Genomic DNA, 19,306 nt, shown 5'->3' with positions numbered 1-19,306 from the left:
TTCTACCTCTAGGCCATAAAATGAGCACAGCAATGACATGAAGAACTGGATAAAGGTGTTTGCTTTCTCCAGGCTCCTTGCTAAATTCATTTGGAACTTAGCCCACTTCAATTGGCGTTACAATTGTAAAAACTTTGCCCCTTGGCTTGGAGATGGGGTTAAGACTGCAGATGCTTCTGAGATACCTTGCGTTACAATTGTAAAAACTTTGCCCCTTGGCTTGGAGATGGGGTTGAGACTGCAGATGCTTCTGAGATACCTTGCTAATATCAGTCTGTGACCCCCAAACTTTTGGGGACCATTCTCAATCTCAACATTATGACCAAAATTCAATCTCTTGGCACCCTGAGACCTTATATACTGAGTTAAAGAAGTTAGATAATTTTTGATGAATCATGGGAACAAGTCAATCTGATGGAAAATTTCATTCAATTGTTCTAAACGTTAGCTAGGGAGGAATGATTTCAGAAACTGTATATCATATACTATTAATTACTCTTAATCTCTTAATCCAGACACGGGTGTTTCAAATGAAAGCAGTTCATTTACAGTCCCACAGAACCGAAGAAGTAAAAGAACAAAAACAAATGAGAGATGGCCCACTTATCAACTCAGTGATCCCTAGGAATTTTTTTTAAGTGAGAGTCAAATTGGGGGAAAAGCATCTCATCTTTTTATTCCTAAAGATGGCGAATTTTTAAATGTTCAGACTGCTGACTTCAGGAGTAATCAGTTAGTTTACTTCATTGCTTATGATCGCTAACCTAAAGCAAAATAGGCTTCGGTGGGCAGCAGGTTTAAATAAGGTGATAAATAAAGTTCAAAACAATTTTAATTTTCAGTAAAGATTTATTTTTGGGATTTATACAGCAACTCTCAAAAATTCATGCTCCCTAGATAATCTTAATACTAATAAATCATTTTCAATAATCTGGAAAAGAAAATATGGCCCCAGAATGATAGATTTCAAGCAGAGGCTATGAACTTTTTGTTTCATTAAACAAATTTTAATAGTTTTATTTTTCAAATACACATAACTTTCCAAATTCATTTTTTTTTGTAAAACTTTATGTTCTAAGTTTTTTCTCCCTCCTCCTCTTACATCCCCCCTCCCCCAAACAGTAAGAAATCTGTTACAGGCTAAATATGTGTAATTCTTTTAAGCATATTTCCATATGTCATTTTGTGCCAGAAAAATCAAACCAAAAGTAGAAAAAAAACCAAACAAAAATGAAAATGTTAATTCTACATCCACATTTAGAGTCCATAGTCCCCTCTCTGGGTGGGATTGACATTTCCCATTTGACATGTATTGGAATCGAGGGGCTACTGAATACTTCAAAACCGTGGAAGAAAATTAACCCAAGTGAGTAAGTCTTTATAAGAAGCTCAACCTCTGGCACTAGATGCTTTGGTATTCCCCAGGAAGGCAGATTTTAGAAGTGCTTATTGTAAAAGAAGTTCAACAGAATTAAAGTAGTTTTGTCAATGTAAAATAACATCCCACATGACTCACTAGTATGTAAACAAGTAGCAGTTCTAAAAGGAAAGCAACTGAAACAGCCTTTAAAAAAAAGAAATTTTGAAGAACATTGGTCATGTATGCCATAAGTACAATTTTCTGTGTCATCTGCTACATCTCTTCAGCTAGCAAAATCCAAGTTGAACATTTGTGAACACTTTTATGATGATATATGATGGTCTATGGTGATAGACCATCAGAATAAAGCCATACGATAATACTCAGGAAGAGCAACATCATACTCGCTGGAACTAAACAAAACGGAAACATTTTTTGCGAAGTAATCTAAGAAACTATGCATATGCTGTAACAATAGAACCAAATTCTGCTCCTGAAGAGGTGTATAGGTCAGCATTTCTTCGACTTTGACAAATAATCTCAACAGATGTGGGGCTCCATAAATTTGACACATGGGCACATTAGGTAGACTGGCCAGGATTTCAGCATATTGTAGTCTTTCAAATCTGTAAAGCAGTTGAGAGCCCAGGATGACATTGAAGTAGGCTTTGATCCCTATCACCACTTCACTAACATCTTGCATCCACTTATCGTCTGCACTTCTTGAAAGTCTTTCATAATCTTCGTAGTCATCCAAAATTGAATTCACGGTCTTCCTAGCAGGAAGATGAAAAAGCTGGTTTTGTTTAACAATCAAGTCCCAGTCATCCAAAAGCCATGGTTTCAGTTCCTCGGGAATACGGACTTTGGCCTCGGTGTTTCTGAGGAATTTTTGATAGCGGTCATCATCAGCGTTGTCATCTGCAGCAAGGTTGAAGCGGACCCGTCTCTTCCGAGGTACCACCACACGCGCACGCCCGCGCCCACTCCCAGGAGGACGCCCTCTTCCTCGTTTAGGTTGATCACCGATGGTACTGCTAGGCTCTTCGACTTGAGTGATGTTTCTTCGGACAATTGTACGTCTGGGCGCTGCTACGGCCGAGGCCTCAACGTTATTCTTCTGGAGAGAAGAGGCCTTTTCTCTGGTAATTGGCCCTGACGCGGTCCCTTCTGTAGATTGCCACTGATTCGCTCGGTTAAGATCTTTTAGTTTCTTCAGATTGGCGGGGTTGTATTTGAGTAATTTGCTTTGTGGAATCCATTCCTTCTCCCACTCAGCCTGGGGCGGGGGGCGCTTTTGGAAGGCCAGGCCAGCATCGTAGTCATCGGCACCGAGGGCTGCAGTGTCCCAGGCCTCACTGGTGCTTGGCTGGCAAAGATCAGGCTGAGAAAGATCGGTGACCTCGGCCTTCAGGGAATTCTTTTCTTTCACCCCAGAGTAACGGACTTGATATGTCACCTTCCTGTATTTCACAGACACATTCAAACACTCAGCTTTATACAGGAAAGGCCCACGGAAGCACAGCACACGATCTCCCTCTTGGAATCTGGGCTTTTTGGGGCGCTTTTTGATATCCTTTTTGGGAGCCATCTTTTAAACAAAGGCTCTCCACCCGCCTGCTGCTGCCCGCCACCAATCTGCGTCTCAGCCTCTCTGTGCCTCACTCGGTGCCTCTCAACAGACCGCCTGCACTCCCAGATTTGGATCTGAGCGTTAGAAACTGCGACCTGGGTGGGATTTCTTGGAAGGACCTGCCACAGAAGACGGAAATTCATTAGCATCTCAGCTCATGCTAAGATGGAGTACAATCTGCCCTCTAACACCTCAGCACTCATTTACCACATGACAAATCCCGATCTATTCCACCATCGATAACCATACACGACCTTGGAGGTGACTAGCTTTGGCCAATACTTGCTGTTCCCACCACCTACCCTGCCTGAGCATGCTCCAAGAAGGTTAGGGGGCAGATCGTATCTCCACCACATCCCACTCCCACCTCATTCCAACCAATCCCAGCCCCCACCCCATGCAACATTTTTCCACCTCATCCAGCACTACCATTTAAAAGAATTTAATTCCCTTTCACGAGACATAGAGACACTGCTTAATCTCTTACTATATACTCAGCGGTGCTGGGTAGTTGATTTTGAAGTACTGTAGGGTAGAGCTAGAGACCCAGAAGAAGAGAGAGGGCTTGGTGTGCCTGGCACGGGTAAAAAGGGCTCTCATCTGGAAGGGGTGGGACGGGGGGAACTGCACATGCCAGCACCTGGGCTAGACCAGAGGCGGGGCTCATATGGCAATACAGGTGGTGGATACCCAAAGATTCCTCCCCCAACGAGGATCCCCACACCTCTGCCCACCTGCCGCCACCAACCGAGAAAGACCCCCCCCCATTGAGGGGGATACCCAGCTGTGGATGTTCTGCTGGACCAGGGAAAATGGGGAGTGCGGATGAAATACATATGCCAAGGATGGAGGACTATCTGAGAAAAGACACAGGGCCCAGCATCTCATGGGGACAGTGAGTCGTCCAGTTTGTCTCAATTATCTTCTTAATGTTCTGCTGCATTCATTTGGACTCCTCCTTTCACCTCCCCTCCTGTGATTTCACCCTGCCAGCTTTAAAGATTACACTCATTGGGGCAGCTAGACAGCACTGTGGTTAGAGAATCATCTTTTACTGCTTTGTCTCTCCTATGAGCACCATAATTCAGCACTTGATTATATTTAGGCACCAGTATTTCAAAAGGATATCTGATCACATCAATGAGGCAAGTGAAGATATTCTCACTCTGTGTGATTTTTGATAGTGACCTTCCATATCCTATCATGAGACTGAGCAGATATCAAGAGTTAGAGGAGGATAGTAGGACCTGACTTTCTAGAGTCTATAGGCTCACAAAGAGTCCTACTGAACACTACCACCCTTCTAGGGTTACTTATACCCAATGCCCAGGAGGCATGTTTTTTTTTTTTAACATTTCACAGGCACCAATGTAGCTTAGGGGGTCCATCCTTCTGTCCTTACTCTCCCTTTATATCTCTCCCCACCTCCTTTTCTGATCAGACATTTCTTGGATAATAATATTCTATTTCTTATGCGCAAATCATCATTGCAAATCATTGCACCTTTGAGTATTTATGCCAGGTGTCTCTGCGTTACCCTCTGGATCACTTTATTATATACTACCTTACATTCTTCTTGATTTGTGTTAGTTAACCTTTACTTACCAAAGAGACACGGACTATGCCCAGACAGGTGAACTATATATCTGTATAGATATATTATTGCCCATCTTCCATGTTACAGAGCTAGATCCACAGTAGGTAATCACTAACTACTTAAATAATTCCAAATAAGAGGGGTGAGGATTTAATTTCCCTTATTTCTGGTTATCATGTATTTTTTCCCATTAGTTTTTATGTGACCTATTTTCTGAAAATTTGGAAATATTAATATACTTTTATAGTTCTATACTATAACTACATTTCCAACAGTGAATGCATTTTATTTTAATTTTCAAAAATATTAGAAACAGGCTAAATTATGAGTCAGCAGCTGGGGGTATCCACTTTGCCAACCAGCTTGGCTACCTATAAACAACTAAATGGTGTAATGACTAGGAAGATGGACCTGGAATCAGGAAGATCCAAATTCAGATTTAACCTCAGACACTAAGTGAACTGTTAGACTTACTAGCTGAGTGACCCTGGGCAAGTCACTATTTGCCTCAGTTTCCTCAAATGTAAAACTGAGAATAATAATGTCACCTATCTCTGAGTGTTATGATGAGGATCAAATGAGAGAATATTTGTAAAGTGATCAGCATAGCATCTTACACATAGTAGGTGCTACATAAATGCTTGATCCTTCCTTCTTTCTACCAGCTATCAGGCCTTAGACAATCCATATACAATCATCAATCAACAGTCATTTATTAGTAATAGAGAGATATAGATATATAAATATATACATATAAGTAGGTGGTCCAGTACAGAGATCGCTGGACCTGAAGTCAGGAAGACTCAGCTTTCTAAGTTCAAATATGGCCTCAGACAACACTCACTAAGTGGGTGACCCTAGGCAAATCACTTAACCTTCTTTGCCTCAGTTTCCTCATCTGGAAAATGAGCTAGAGAAAGAAATAGCAAACTACTCCAATATCTTAGCCAAGAAAACCCCAAATAGGGTCACAAAACCCCACAAATAGGGTATATAAAACAAAACAAACCTATACACGCACATATGCATGTATATATGATTGTAGATTAATGATATATGCCTCAAGTAGAAGATGAAATTAAGCTGGGCTTTGAAAGAACATGAGAATTTCAAGAGATGCAAATGAGGAGGGATGATATTTTGAACAAGGACAGCCTGTGCAAAAGCGAGGAAATAGCAGATTGAATATCATGAATGGAGAACTACATGTAGGTCAGTCTGACTGAATCACGGGCTACATGCAGGAGAGTGATTTTATAAAACAGATCAAAATATAGGTGGAAACCTGGCAGGCTATGAAGACCTCTAAATACCCAACTTCAGAAGTTGCAATTGATCTAACTAGTAATATAGAACATCTTCAGTAAGGGAGAGATATGGTAACTCAGCTGTGTTAGCCTTGTTTCCTCCTCTAAGATGAGGAGAGTGCCCTCGACAGACCCATTAAGGTCCCTTCTAGCTCAGAGTACTCGATTTCGTCCATGGAAAATCAATTCATAAATTAGTTTATTAAAAACAAATTGGCAAGGGTTATTTCACTGTCAATGCGATCACTTTAAGGAAGTTGGTAACATATGAGGGACTGCAGGAAATTTTAGCTGAGGGGTCATCAAGACAAGGTTAAGCTTGGTGATGTTTAATGTAATTGAGATGACCATGGTACTAATTTACAAGAAAATATCTTCTCCACAACTTGCTATTAACCCTGTGTGATGTCCTCTCTATTCCAACCTCTTTATTCCACCAGACTGGGAAATTGAAACCCAGAGAGAAGAAAAGCCTTATTGAAGATCATACTGCTAGTCTATGGCAGAGCTAGAACTGGAACTCAGATTTCTCAGCTCCCATTTGCAAGTTCTTTTCACTTTACCATGCTGCCAGTTTTAACTGTAATAACGATAGACAGTGATGCCATGAGAGTCAATAATGGCCCATGGAGATGGTTAAAATTTATCTAAACTGAATCACAACCCTATGGGGGGTCACAAAAAATTTGGCAACAGTAAAATGTATCAACTATTTCACCAAGTTTAATTCTTTATGTAAAAATAAACAAGCACATCCACCCGATTAGTATGCAGATTTGTTTTCATCTTTCATAAATGGTAAAATTATGTCTATCAAAGAATTGTTTTAAAATAAATTTCTTTAGGCTTTATTAGCAGTAAATGGTTGGTTTGTGTACTTATTTTACGTTACCTCTATACCCAGAGTTGAGTAAAAATTTCTTATTCTAATAGAAAAAGTTTAAGAAGCCCTGCTTTAAAGGAGCCCACATTTCTCCAGTGCCTTATCAGATTATCCAGGCTAATTGCTGGTCCTCAGTATCTCACAGGTTCCCAGCTGCTTCTAGATAAATCTTTAGGTCAGTAATCAAGTATTTCCATCAGTTCTTGTCAGGATGAGGATAATTTTTCTCTATTCCTCCTTGGAAGATTTCCTTGATCACTGACCCTGAGTCTAACTGCACTCAAGAGAATAACAATAACAAGGTATAGATAGTCTCTTTGCATTTGAGGGCCTTGGAGCAAGTTGAAATAATCAGTCCAGAGCCCTTGTAGACTTTCTCTTCTTGCTGCATTCTAAGGAATTCACCAAAGAAAAACCAGGCTACTCATTTCTTCAACAGCGAAGTCACAAGGAAAACTTTATCAGAGTTCATTTTCACCAAAGAGATAGTTAGATTAAAAATAAATTGATGCCTTGGGCAAAAAATGAGATTGCTTGACCTTAGTGTCTTAAGTATTCAAAAATTTTGCTGCCATTATTTTATCCATTTTACAAATAGAATTTTTTTGGGGGGGAGGGTAAGCCTAAACATATTACATCTGACACCCTAAATAATTTTCATGGCTAATGCCATGGAAATGGCACTTCTGCTTAACTTAATTACACTCCTTAAAAGACCACTAAGATCATCGGATAATTTTATTCAAGGAGAAAAATATTTTTGTTGGCAGAAAAAGCATGTAGAATAATTTAAGAAATACTTCAGATTTAATAGTTTTATATGACTCCCAAAGGCAAATATACTATGAGATTGAATATGCTTCCCAATCATGAGCAGGAAACATACACTTTTAATATGACAAGTTCTGGTTCCAGTTCTGCCACTAAATAGGTATGCGACCTTGGAAAAGCCCCCACTTCTCTTGGCCTTAGTTTTAAGAGGCCCATGGAGGTGGGAGCAGTCTGGGATTTGGACAAAATTAGTTCTATGGACCCCTCCAATTCTAGGAGTCTGTCTTCAGTCCTATGTGTGAGAATGGTTTAGATCAACTTCTAGATGGCAGGAAATGCTAATGGCCAGGAAACTTGATAGTACAGTACCTAAACTAGATTTTGGAGAAGGCAATATTCTGAGAAAACTTAACCTTGCTTTCAAAATGTTCCCAACATTAAATTAATATAATTTAGATAATATCCTGGAGAATCAACCAAAAAACTACTTGAAACATTAACAACTTTTGCAAAGTTGCAGGACAGAAAATAAACTCCCACAAATCATAAGCATTTCTATATGGTAGCAACACAGCCCAGCAGCAAGACATAGAAAGAGAAATTCCATTTAAAATAACTGCAGAAATAGATATTTGGCTGTCTACCTGCCAAGACAAATCTAGAAATTATATGAATACAATTACAAAACATTTTTCACACAAAGTCAGATTTAAACAACTAAAAAAAATATCTATCACTCATGGGTAGATCAAACTCATATGATAAACATGACAACACTACATAAATAAATCTACTCCTTTGATGCCATACCAATCCAACTGTCAAGAAATTATTTTGTAGAGCTAGAAAAAAATAATAATTCTTCTGGAAAAAAGAAAGAGTCAAGAATATCAAGGGGATTAATGAAAACAAAATGCAAAGGAATGATGTCCTAACGGAAGTCATCAAAACTAGTTGGTATTGGTTGAGAAACAGAGTGATGGATTGAGTTAGGTATAATACACAATGATCAATGACTATAGTAAGCTACTCGATAAACCCAAAGACTCCAGATTCTGGGATAAGAGTTTACTATTTGATAAAAATTACTGGGAACCCTGGAAATCAGTATGTCACATACTTGGCAAAGAGCACCCATACTAAAATAAGGTCAAAATGGGTACATGATTTAAGCATAAAGGGCAATATAAGCAAATTAGGAGAGCAAGGGATAGTTTACTTAGCATATCTTTGGAGAAAGGAGGAAATTATGGCCAAAGAAAAACTAGAGAACTTTAAAAATGCAAAATGGATAATTTTGATTACATTAAATTAAAAAGGTTTTGCACAAACAAAACAAATGGAGCCAAGACTGGAAGGGAAACAGGAAGCTGGGGATAAAGTTTTTACAGCCAGTGTTTCCGAAAAAGGCCTCATTTCTAAAATACATAGAGAACCAAGTCAAATTTCTAAGAATACAAACCATTCTCCCATTGATAAATGGTCAAAGAATATGAACAATTTTCAAATGAAGAAAGTAAAGCCATTTCTAGTCCTATGAAAAATGCTCTAAATCACTATTGATTGGAGAAATGCAAATTAAAACAACTCTGAGGTACCACTTCAAAGCTATCAGATTGGCTAAAATGACAGGAAAAGATAATGATAAATGTTGGAGACGGATGTGGGAAAACTGGGATGCTAATGCATTGCTGGTGAAGCTGTGAGATGATTCAACCATTCTGGGGGGCAAATTTTTAAAAAAAATTAATATTTTATTCATAAATAATACATTTTGTGACAGAGAGGTCCTGCACTTTGCAAAATACTTAAGAGAAGCACTTTTGTGGTTAACAAAAAGCATGCATTTTTATTATTAATACCTGAGCTTATTCTGTTATGTAAATATATGGTCTGTTATTACTCAATAAAAAAGAGAACTATAACATATTCAGAGGAACATGGGAAGATGTATACGAAGATGTAGGGATGAGACAGTTGTATTAGAACACTGGATACACGATCATTATGGTATCATAAACAAAACGAAAAGACAATTGAATTCAGATAAATTGGAATGATGTGTTGCTCTTAGAGAAAAGATGATGAAACATACTTTTCTTTGCAGAGATAAGAGAGACCATGGGCACATGATGGGCCTCTCATGTCAGAAATTAATAATAATAATTACTTATCATGGATCAGATATGTGCTTACTGTGTAGCAGGTATTTTTCTTTTCTTTGTAAATTTAATTTATTTAAGTTTTATTAATGCCTTTTATTTTCAAAACACACAGCAAAGGCAGTTTTCAACACCTGCCCTTGAAAAACCTTCTGTTTAGAGAGTAATTTGGAACGATGTCCTAAGGACAATAAAACAGTGCATAGTGCCTTTTATTCCAGTAGTATCACTACTGGATCTGTATTCCAAAAAGATCATAAAAGAGGGAAAAGGACCCACATTTGCAAAAATGTTTGTAGTCGCTCTTTTTGTGGAGGCAAAGAATAGGAAAATGAATGGAAGTTCATTAATTGGGGAATGGCTAAATAAATTATGCTATATGAAAATAATGAAATATTTTTGTTCTATAAAAACGAGGAACAGACTCATTTTAGAAAAGCCTGGAAAGATTTACATAAACTTTGATGCTGACTGAAGCAAGAACCAGGAAAATATTATACACAGCAACAAGACTGGGTGATGATCAACTATGACAGACTTAGTTCTTCTGAGCAATTGTCATCCATGTTAATAAACTTTGGATGGAAAACACCATCTGCATCCAGAGAGAGACCCGTGGAGACTGAACGTGGATCAATGCACACTATTTTCACCTCCTCCCTTCTTTTTATTTTCTTTCTCGTGTTTTTTCCCCTTTGTTCTAATTTTTCTCTCCCAACATGAATGTACATGTATAACCTAAAAATCATTTTAATTAAAAAGATAAATGCTTTACATAGAAGTATCTATTTTGAGAATGAATAGATTGCAATGGGATAAGCAACTATCAATTCAGTTAATCTTTCCTAAATTCACTCAAAAATTTCCTAGAAAATGAATTTTTTATTTGGGATAAATGCTATTTGAATGGTGCCCAGGCCCAAGTAGCATTTGAAAGAAAGGTTTTGATTTTTTAAATAAACCATACATGCAAGCAAAAGTTAAAAAAAATATTTCATATAAGTAATTAAATAGAAAATATTTCATTAGGTTACAAGATCTTTTAATTTTTACAACTCTAGAGATGATACAGCTCAGAAGTTCTTAATCTACAATCTACGATTTTTTAAAGAAAATTAATAGTAGGTAATATAATACCTAACATTTTATAGCACTTTGGGAATTGTCTTTAATTTTTAATATTTAACATGTTAATGTATTTAAAATTATTCTGAACAGAGGATTGTAGACTTCACCAGACTGTTCCTTCAAATTTCCACTTAAACAAAAAACATCTATTTTTAAAAATAAAATACAGATCGGACACTGAGGAGGACAAGGGAGAAGAGATGTGTTACTCCTAGGAAAAGTGATAGTAGTAGGAATTGTAGTAGTAAACTCATTTGAAGTAAAGAAAGCTTTCTCCCAAGTTTTCTTAATTCTTTTTTATTGAAAGGGTTGTTCACAGACTCTTTAAGAGAGACACTATAACAATGGGGCAGGAAGAAGCTAGGAGGCAAATAAGGAAAAGCTTACTAACAGTGGAATTACCCTCCCCTCATTGGAGGTCTTCTAGCAGAGGTTAGAAGAACACAAAAGAACAGATCTACTTCTTTGAGCTTTTAGATTCCCTTTCATTTAAAGGGTAATTCATAGAATTTAAAAGCCAGACAGAAATAAAGTGAAAATAAACACCAACCACAAATTATGGTTTGTTTTTAAAGAAATGAAGTTTTATTATTTCATGAACTCTAGCTAAGCTAATGAAATGTAGTCAAGTGCACATTCATAAAGTCCATACTTTAATGGAAAGATCTTAATTTGTTATATGATTTGCTAAGTGGAATACTGAAAGGGGGTTTCACAGTATTATCTCTTAGGCAGAGAAACAAATCCCTCCTAACCTAGATTATTTACTCTACTGAGCTGTTTAGGGAAGGTTTTGTCATGCTAAACTAAAACCTGATCCGCCACAAATCATTAACAAATCTGAATAGTCAGGATTCAAAGGAAGTTTACTCTAATAGAAAAGAAGTGGGAAATATAAGGGTAATGGCAGCAGAGGGGGCAATTTTGGTTGGGATTTTGGAAATTCGACGGGATTCTTTGCACAATAGGTCCCAGGGCACAAGGTTGCAAGAAGCCAAATATGGATAGAAGGAAAGGGGAACGAACAGAAAATAAAATAAATTTGGGCAAAGGTCAGGGGAAAGTATCATGCCGGAGAGTTCTTAACTTGGCATTCTTGGACTTAGTTTCTAAAAATATATATTTTATAGGTGTATTTCAATAGGATTGGTTTCCTTTTATACTATGTATTTTATGCATTTAAAGATGTTATTTCTGAGAACAAGTCCATAAGCTTCACTAGGCTGCCAAAGAGGTCTATGATTCCCCAAAAGATAAGAATTCTTGATAAACAAAAAGGCAGAGATAAAAGACTGGGAAAAAAGCAAATGGTATAGGTTTTGAAACTTAATTTTGAGCAGTACAGATAGGGAGTATGCAAGTTGGGACAAAAGAAACTTAAGGTCAATTTATCCTTTGGGAATGAAAAAGAAACTCAAATAAATGGTAGAAGCTAAAACACAACCCAACAAGTTGAACCAAAAGATAGAGAGACAAAGCTCAGTTTAGGGAATGCTCCTGTCTTGTTTCTCCTCCTATCTATCTGACCACTCCCCCTTTTGTCTCTTTTGTCGGATCCTCTTCCACATCACATACTCTAACCATAGGTGTCCCTCAGGCTTCTGTCGGGGTCCTTTTCTCTTCTTCCTCTACACTACTTCACTTGATGACCTCATCAGCTCCCATGGATTTAATTATCATCTTTAAGGTGATGATTCTCAAATCTACCTTTACTACTTTAATTTCTGACCTGATCTCTAACCTCACAGCTCAAACTGCCTTTTAAACATGTCAGACTGGGTACCCAGTAGACACCTTAAACTTACTTTGTCTAAAACAGAACGCAGTATCTTTTTCCCCCGAGCACCCGCCACCCCCACTCCCAACTGTTCCCTTCCTTATTACGGTAGAGAGCAATATCCTCCTCCCAGTCCTTCAGACTCAAAAGCTAGCGGTCATCTTGGATTCATTCCTGTTTCAACCCCCCCCCCCATATCCAATCTGTTGCCAAAGCCTATCAATTTCACTATGGCGTGACTTGAAAACTCCCCCTTCTCTTTTCTGCTACTGCCTGCACTCTGGTGCAGGCCCTCATCACCTCACTATCTCCAAAAAACCTATCTCCATAGTTGCTGGTGGGTCTGCCTACCTCCAGTCTCTTTCCACTCCAATCCATCTTCCATTCAGCCACTAAATTGATTTTCCTGAAGTCCAACTCTGATCCCGTCAGCCTTCCCCCAATACACTCCAGGGGTTACTAGTGCCTCCACAACAGAATGCTGTTTGACATTCAAAACCTTTCATAGTCTAGCCCCCCTACCTTTCCAGTCTTTTTACACCTTACTTACCTATACATACTCGTCAATCCAGTAATACTGGCCTCTTGGCTATTCCAGTAAGAAGACACTCCAGCTCTCGGCTCTAAGCATTTTTTCTCACTGTCCCCAGTGTCTGGAACAATCTCCACCCTCTGCTCCAACCACTGACCTCCCTGGCTTCCTTAAAGTCTCAACTAAAATCCCACCTTATACAGGAAGCCTTCCCCAGCTCCTCTCAATTCCAGTGTGTTATCTCTTTTAATTATTTCTTATTTATTTTGTACATAGCTTGTTTTGTTTTTATCTGTGTGTTGTCTCCCCCATTAGATGGGCAAGCTTGGAGCAGGAACTGTCTTTTGCCACTTTCTGTATCCCTGGTGTTTATCACAGTTCCTGGAAAACCAGTAAGTGCTTAATAAATGTTTATTGCATTGAATTTAATTCTCCCTAGCAATCGATGGAATTTAAAAGGAATAGAGGAAAAGAGGGGAATACTTTTTGAAAGGGGGAGGGAGGGGATTAGGAGAGTGAGAATTTGCACCAAGGACCAGGAAAAACAATTATTCTCATGCTAGCCTAAAATACACATTCTATATTTTATCTAGGTTGTCTGCTGGGGAGTGACCACGTATATGGAACAGTTAAGATTATAGAGAACAAGTTTACCGCACAGCCAGTAGAGCACCAACAAAAGATGGGGAAAAGCTGCTGGCTACTCACATTAACCAAGCCTTTTCAACAGAACCCCTGCAGCCCTTATCCAGTCATTTCCATACCATTGTTCTGATGCAAAAAGCTGCTACTGTGTGCCTTGCAGTGTGCTAAACTTTGCAAACACCATCTCATTTCATTCTCACCACAACCCTGGCAGACAGATGCAATTATTACTACCATTTTACAATTGGGGGAAAACTAAGGATTAACTAAGCTTAAGTCACTTGCCCAAGGGTCACACAGTTTGTCTGAAGCTATATTTGAACTGGGTCTTCCTGATTCAGACCCAGTGCTTTATTAACTGTATAATAGATGCTAAAACAGAAAGTTAAGAAAAAAACAACCAACTAGTGTCGGTTACAACAACACTAACCAAAGACATTTATCAGTCTTTAACCAGTCACTCTTGAGACCTATAACTAATTGTGCTGTAAATACTTCCTGAAGCTCTTTTTGCTTGGAAAGGGAGAGGAGAAATAGTTGTTCTCTGAAGACTACTCTCCCATTGTGATGCAAGTGAAACTGTAATGGGTCTAGGTCAGATAAGGAGGCATGCTGGTAGTTCTGATTAAAATTTTAAAGTTTACTTCAATCTAATCAACCTCAGTTGAGCTCCTAATAGGTGTGATATATAGTACTAGATTCTGAGGGGGGGGAGGAGGGAGAGGAGAGAGAGAGAAAGAGAGAGAGAGAGAGAGAGAGAGAGAGAGAGAGAGAGAGAGAGAGAGAGAGAGGAGTAGAGTAATACCTGAGCCTCAGAACATCTTCCTAAGGCTGCTACTAAAGTATTATTATCTCCATTTTAGAGCTGAGGAAACTGAGGCTCATGTAGGCTAGGCAGGAACTTGCACTCAGGGTTTTCTGGCACACCCAGGCCAACACTCTCCACGTTGATTTCATCTTTCTGACACAAGTATTAAGTGATAATCTGAGAGTTTAGGGAAGAAGCAGGGATGGAAACCTGCGGGAGTGAGGTGTTCCTGAAAGCAGAGTTTCCTTAAAACTGGAAGAATGGGCTACTTCCACAAGCCTTGAAATAATGAAAGAATCTTAAAAGGAAGAGAGCTATGAAGAGAAAGATCGGAAGATAGTTTAAGCAAAAGCAGGGGGTGGGAGAAGGCAGAGAAAATGAGGAAACAAATAATAGTGACTTTTGGCGGAAACAAAGAAATGATATGAAATGGAGCAATATGAAATAATGCTGGCAAGGGAGCTTCAGTGCCTCCAGCAGTGTGGAAAATAAGAGAGATTAGCAGACAGTGTTAGGCCATACAATTCTACTTCCCATCAATTCAGCATTATGGGCTTCCTGATCTGTCTCTCTGTCCCCAGAACTCTACCCCTTCCCATGCTCATTTGCCTCCTGAATATCTACACACACTATTCTAGCAGCACCTTAACCCTAACAATTCCCAAACTAGAGTCATCTCTCCCCCCCTCCCCCCAGAGCTGGTATTCCTACCACTGACCTCTCATTTTGATTACCAGCACTAACAATCAGCAGAGTCACCAAGGCCAGAGCCATTGCAATCATAGCTGACTTCTGTTCCTTTTTTTCCCACAGCAAGTCAGTTGTTGATCCCAGGTTAGGTGGATCTATCTTTGCAAAAATAAAAAAAATAAAAAAAACCTCCAGCTTACACTTGGACTATTATAAAACTATTGTTTTCTTTGTGCAACGTTCTTTTAATTTAACATAATCAAAATTGAACGTTTTACATCCCTGTCTCTTGTTTGGTCATACTTTCTTCCCTCATCTAGAGATCAGACAGGTAAAATCTTCTTTACTCCTAGTCCCAATAGTTTCAACTCATTTTTCTTATACTGCTTCATCTTTTCTTTTGTGGACAGATTATTCTGCCTCAATGCATCACTCTGAGCACATTAGTCTCCCAACCAAAGGACCTTGGTGCTACTCCATTGCCTTCAGAACAAAAGACAAAATCCTCTATCTTTTAAGGCCTTTGTTGATCTGACTCTAACCTCATTCTGCATCTTTGTCTGACCCGGCTTTTCTTCCCACACTCTATGCTCCATCCAAATTGGAACACTCCACATTTCCCAAATAGTGTCCATTCTTTCTGATTCTAGATCTTTTATTTATGCCATTCCCTCTACCTGGGATAGCAATTCAATCTCCCTCAATCTCTGCCTGTTGAAACCCTGTTTAAAGACTTTCTGATTCAACTTCCCTCCTCCTCACCTCAGACAACCAAATACACAAATCATATCAGAGATTATCATATTGACACCTGGATGACTTGATTTGTGGATTCTATGAGCTGTCTGAGCATTAGGCTTCTCCTGTTCCAAGACTCACAAAAAGAGTTCAAATAATAGTTAAGCACAATAGAGAGTATTGGGTTTTGTCATTTACTAGCTTTGGATAACATGGTATCTATTGACTTTCCAATAAAATTAATTGGAAATGAAATAATCTAATCCTAAAGGAGGAGTAAGTTAAAGAACAATTAATAGAAAAAAATTTCATTGAAGAAAATGGAGAATGAGACAATATACAAAATTTAAAGAGTACAGCAAAAGTGATACTTAGAAGAAAACTTATTGCTTTCAATATTTAAAACAATAAAACAGAAAAAGAGGTCAGCAAAATGAACACACAACTAAAAATTTAGAAAAACAACAAATTTAAAATCCTCAGTTAGATACCAAATTGAAAATTCTGAAAGTTGAAGCAGGCATTAATAAAATGAACGTAATGAAAGTAAAGACTAATGAATTAAAGTGGGAACTGGTTTTATTATTTTTTTTTAAATTAAAGAGATAAACTACTGGCTAATTTGATTTTTTAAAAGAGGAAAATCAAGTCACCAGTATCAAAAATTTAAAAAGGTGAATTTAAGCAATGAAAATAAAATTTAAACTGTGAAAATAAAGCAATTATCAGGACTATTTTGCCAAACTGTATGCCAACAAAACTGACAATCTAAGAAAAATAAATATTAACAAACATTTACAAAAATATAAATTGTCCCAATTATCAGAAGTGGAAACAATAATTAAATAACTCTATCTTAGAAAAATAAATCAAACACACAGCAAATGAGCACCCTAAGAAAAATCTTCACAATTAGATGGATCCACAAGTGAACTCTACCAAATACTTAACATTCAATTCCAATAATACACTATTTGGTGAAAATAGACAAAGGAGTTCTACCAAATTCCTTTTACAATATAAATATGGCACTGACACTAAGCCACAAAGAACAAAACCAGATAGAAAATGACAGACTAATTTCCCTAATACTGATGTAAAAATTTAAATAAAATACTCATAGATGTTACACTGTAATTGTGCTTTGTAAAATGTTCAATTTCAATTACATTAAATTAAAAGGGGGTTGGACAAAGAAAACCAATGCAACTAAGATTAGAAGAAAAGGAGAAAATTGGGGAGGGGAATTTACACCAAGTTTCTCTGATTAAAGCCCCATTCCTCCAAAATATAGAGAAATGAGACAAATAGAATTCACTGCTCAAATGATAATTATTCAAATAATATGAACAGTTTTCAGCTAAAGAAATCAAAGCTATCTATAATCATATGAAATGTTCTAAATCGCTTCTGATAAAAGAAATGCCAATTAAAACAATTTTCAGGTACCACATCATCCCTATTTGCCCAGGATATGTATTGCCTTTTATGTCCAAACCACGCATCCATTTTGACCTTATGTTGTTATACAATGTGAGCTATTGGTCTGTAGCTAGTTGCTGCCAAAGGGCATTTCAGTTTTCCTCAAATCAGTGAACTCTTATTCACAAATCTTCCCTATTTGCACTTATCAAATACTTGCATTACTATGATCATTTACTACTGTCTGAGTGTACCTAATCTAATTCACTGATCCACCATTCTTATCTCTTTGCCACATTGTTATGATGATTACTGCTTTGTATTACAGTTTCAAATCTAATGCTACTAGGCTAACTTCCTTCACATTTTTTTCATTGATTCCCCTGATATTCTTAACATTTTTGTTCCTCCACATAAATTTTGTCATTTCTCCCTTTGCTCTATAAAATAATTTTTGGTAGTTTGATTTCTTTGGCAGTGAACAAATAAACTAACTTAAGGAGAATGCCATCTTTATTCTATTGGCTCAGCCTACTTGTGAACAATAAATACTTCTCTAATTGTTTAGACCTGATTTTATTTATGTAAAAAGAGTTTCTTAGTTATGTTAGTAAACTTCCTGCGTTTGTCTTCTGGGCAGGTAGAATCCAAAGTATTTTATGTTGTCTGTGATTATTTCAAATGGAATTTCTCTATTTCTTCCAGCTGGAAGTTGTTGGTAACATATAGATGTGTGGATGGCTTCTGTAGGTTTATTTTATATCTTTGAACTTTTATGATAATTGATGAATATGACAGAAAAGAAATATGTCAACTATTAGAGAACATGATAATGTTCTGTTTTTTTTTTTTTAAATTTCCCTTTTCTGTCCTTCTTTCTTAGATTTTATCTTATTTTGTATTTAGTGGAATAAATAAATTGAAAAAAAAAACCCACTTTCACACAAATACTATATATTTTGCCTCAGCTGATCAAGATGCAGTAAGCAATAGGCAAATGCAAAATGGTTCAAACGTGTTTTCATAGATTTAAGTGTCAGCTAGATGGAGCAGTGGATAGAGCAGCGGCCTTGGAGTCAGGACAATTTGAGTTCTGACCTCAGATATTTAATACTTCCTAGCTGTGTGACCGTAACAAGTCAATTCACTCCTAAATGTCTCCTAAAATAAAATAAACCCAAAGATTTAACTGTCACTTACCTCTTAATATTGAGTCAGTACAGCCAAATCCTCACTCTCAATGTCTACAAATGGCCACAACTCACAGGACCTTCTGGCACAAAATGGTTATCCAAGGATGCACGCAGGACCTGGGCAAACAGACACAAGAAAAGTCCTAAGTCACACCCAGTGCTCAGGGTCACACTATTATTTGCCTTGCAGGCACATTCAAAACAGAGAAAAAAGATTGTGCCCATATTAGGGCTATCAGGAAAGAACCATTAGGGTGACAAGCTACTGAGCTCACAATTCAAGTGAAATGGGAACCGTGCCCCACTGTCTACATCCCTTCTCTTGTGCTGAAAAGGACATGAAAGGGACCCCCCCCAAAGACGAGTTGAGAACACACCCCAGGAGGTGTGCCAGGGAGAGGGAACTGCCCGGGAGCCCTACCTATCCCAGCTCCCCAGTTCCATTAAAACTGCACTTGCAGGCATCCCAAAATTCTCACACAACTGCCCTTGCCACCACAGCCCATAGGCTGATATGGCGGCTCACCTTCGGAAGCCTGCCCCATTGTCTCTATTCCTTCTGCTGTGCTATGCCACGGCACCTTGAGATGGAAGGGCCTTCCCCCCAAAGATCCCCTCCAGTCCACAGCATACCCCAGGAGGGCGCGACAGGGAACTGCC

General features: G+C 38.1%; 1 protein-coding gene across 1 annotated transcript; it reads right to left on the bottom strand.

The window, feature by feature from the left end:
* Nucleotides 1-829: 829 nt before the first annotated feature.
* Nucleotides 830-18,750, bottom strand: LOC127542336 (mortality factor 4-like protein 1). The gene is made up of 2 exons (XM_051967823.1): nt 18,654-18,750; nt 830-3,112 (listed from the first exon to the last, which is right to left on the bottom strand). The coding sequence occupies exon 2, from the start codon at nt 2,949-2,951 to the stop codon at nt 1,719-1,721; it is 1,233 nt and encodes a 410-aa protein (XP_051823783.1). The 5' UTR covers nt 2,952-3,112; nt 18,654-18,750; the 3' UTR covers nt 830-1,718.
* Nucleotides 18,751-19,306: the final 556 nt, after the last annotated feature.

The sequence above is a fragment of the Antechinus flavipes genome, chromosome X (genome assembly GCF_016432865.1).
Source record: "Antechinus flavipes isolate AdamAnt ecotype Samford, QLD, Australia chromosome X, AdamAnt_v2, whole genome shotgun sequence".
Lineage (NCBI taxonomy): Eukaryota > Metazoa > Chordata > Mammalia > Dasyuromorphia > Dasyuridae > Antechinus > Antechinus flavipes.
Note: the sequence above shows the minus strand (reverse complement) of the source record. Positions and strands in the feature narration are given on the sequence as shown.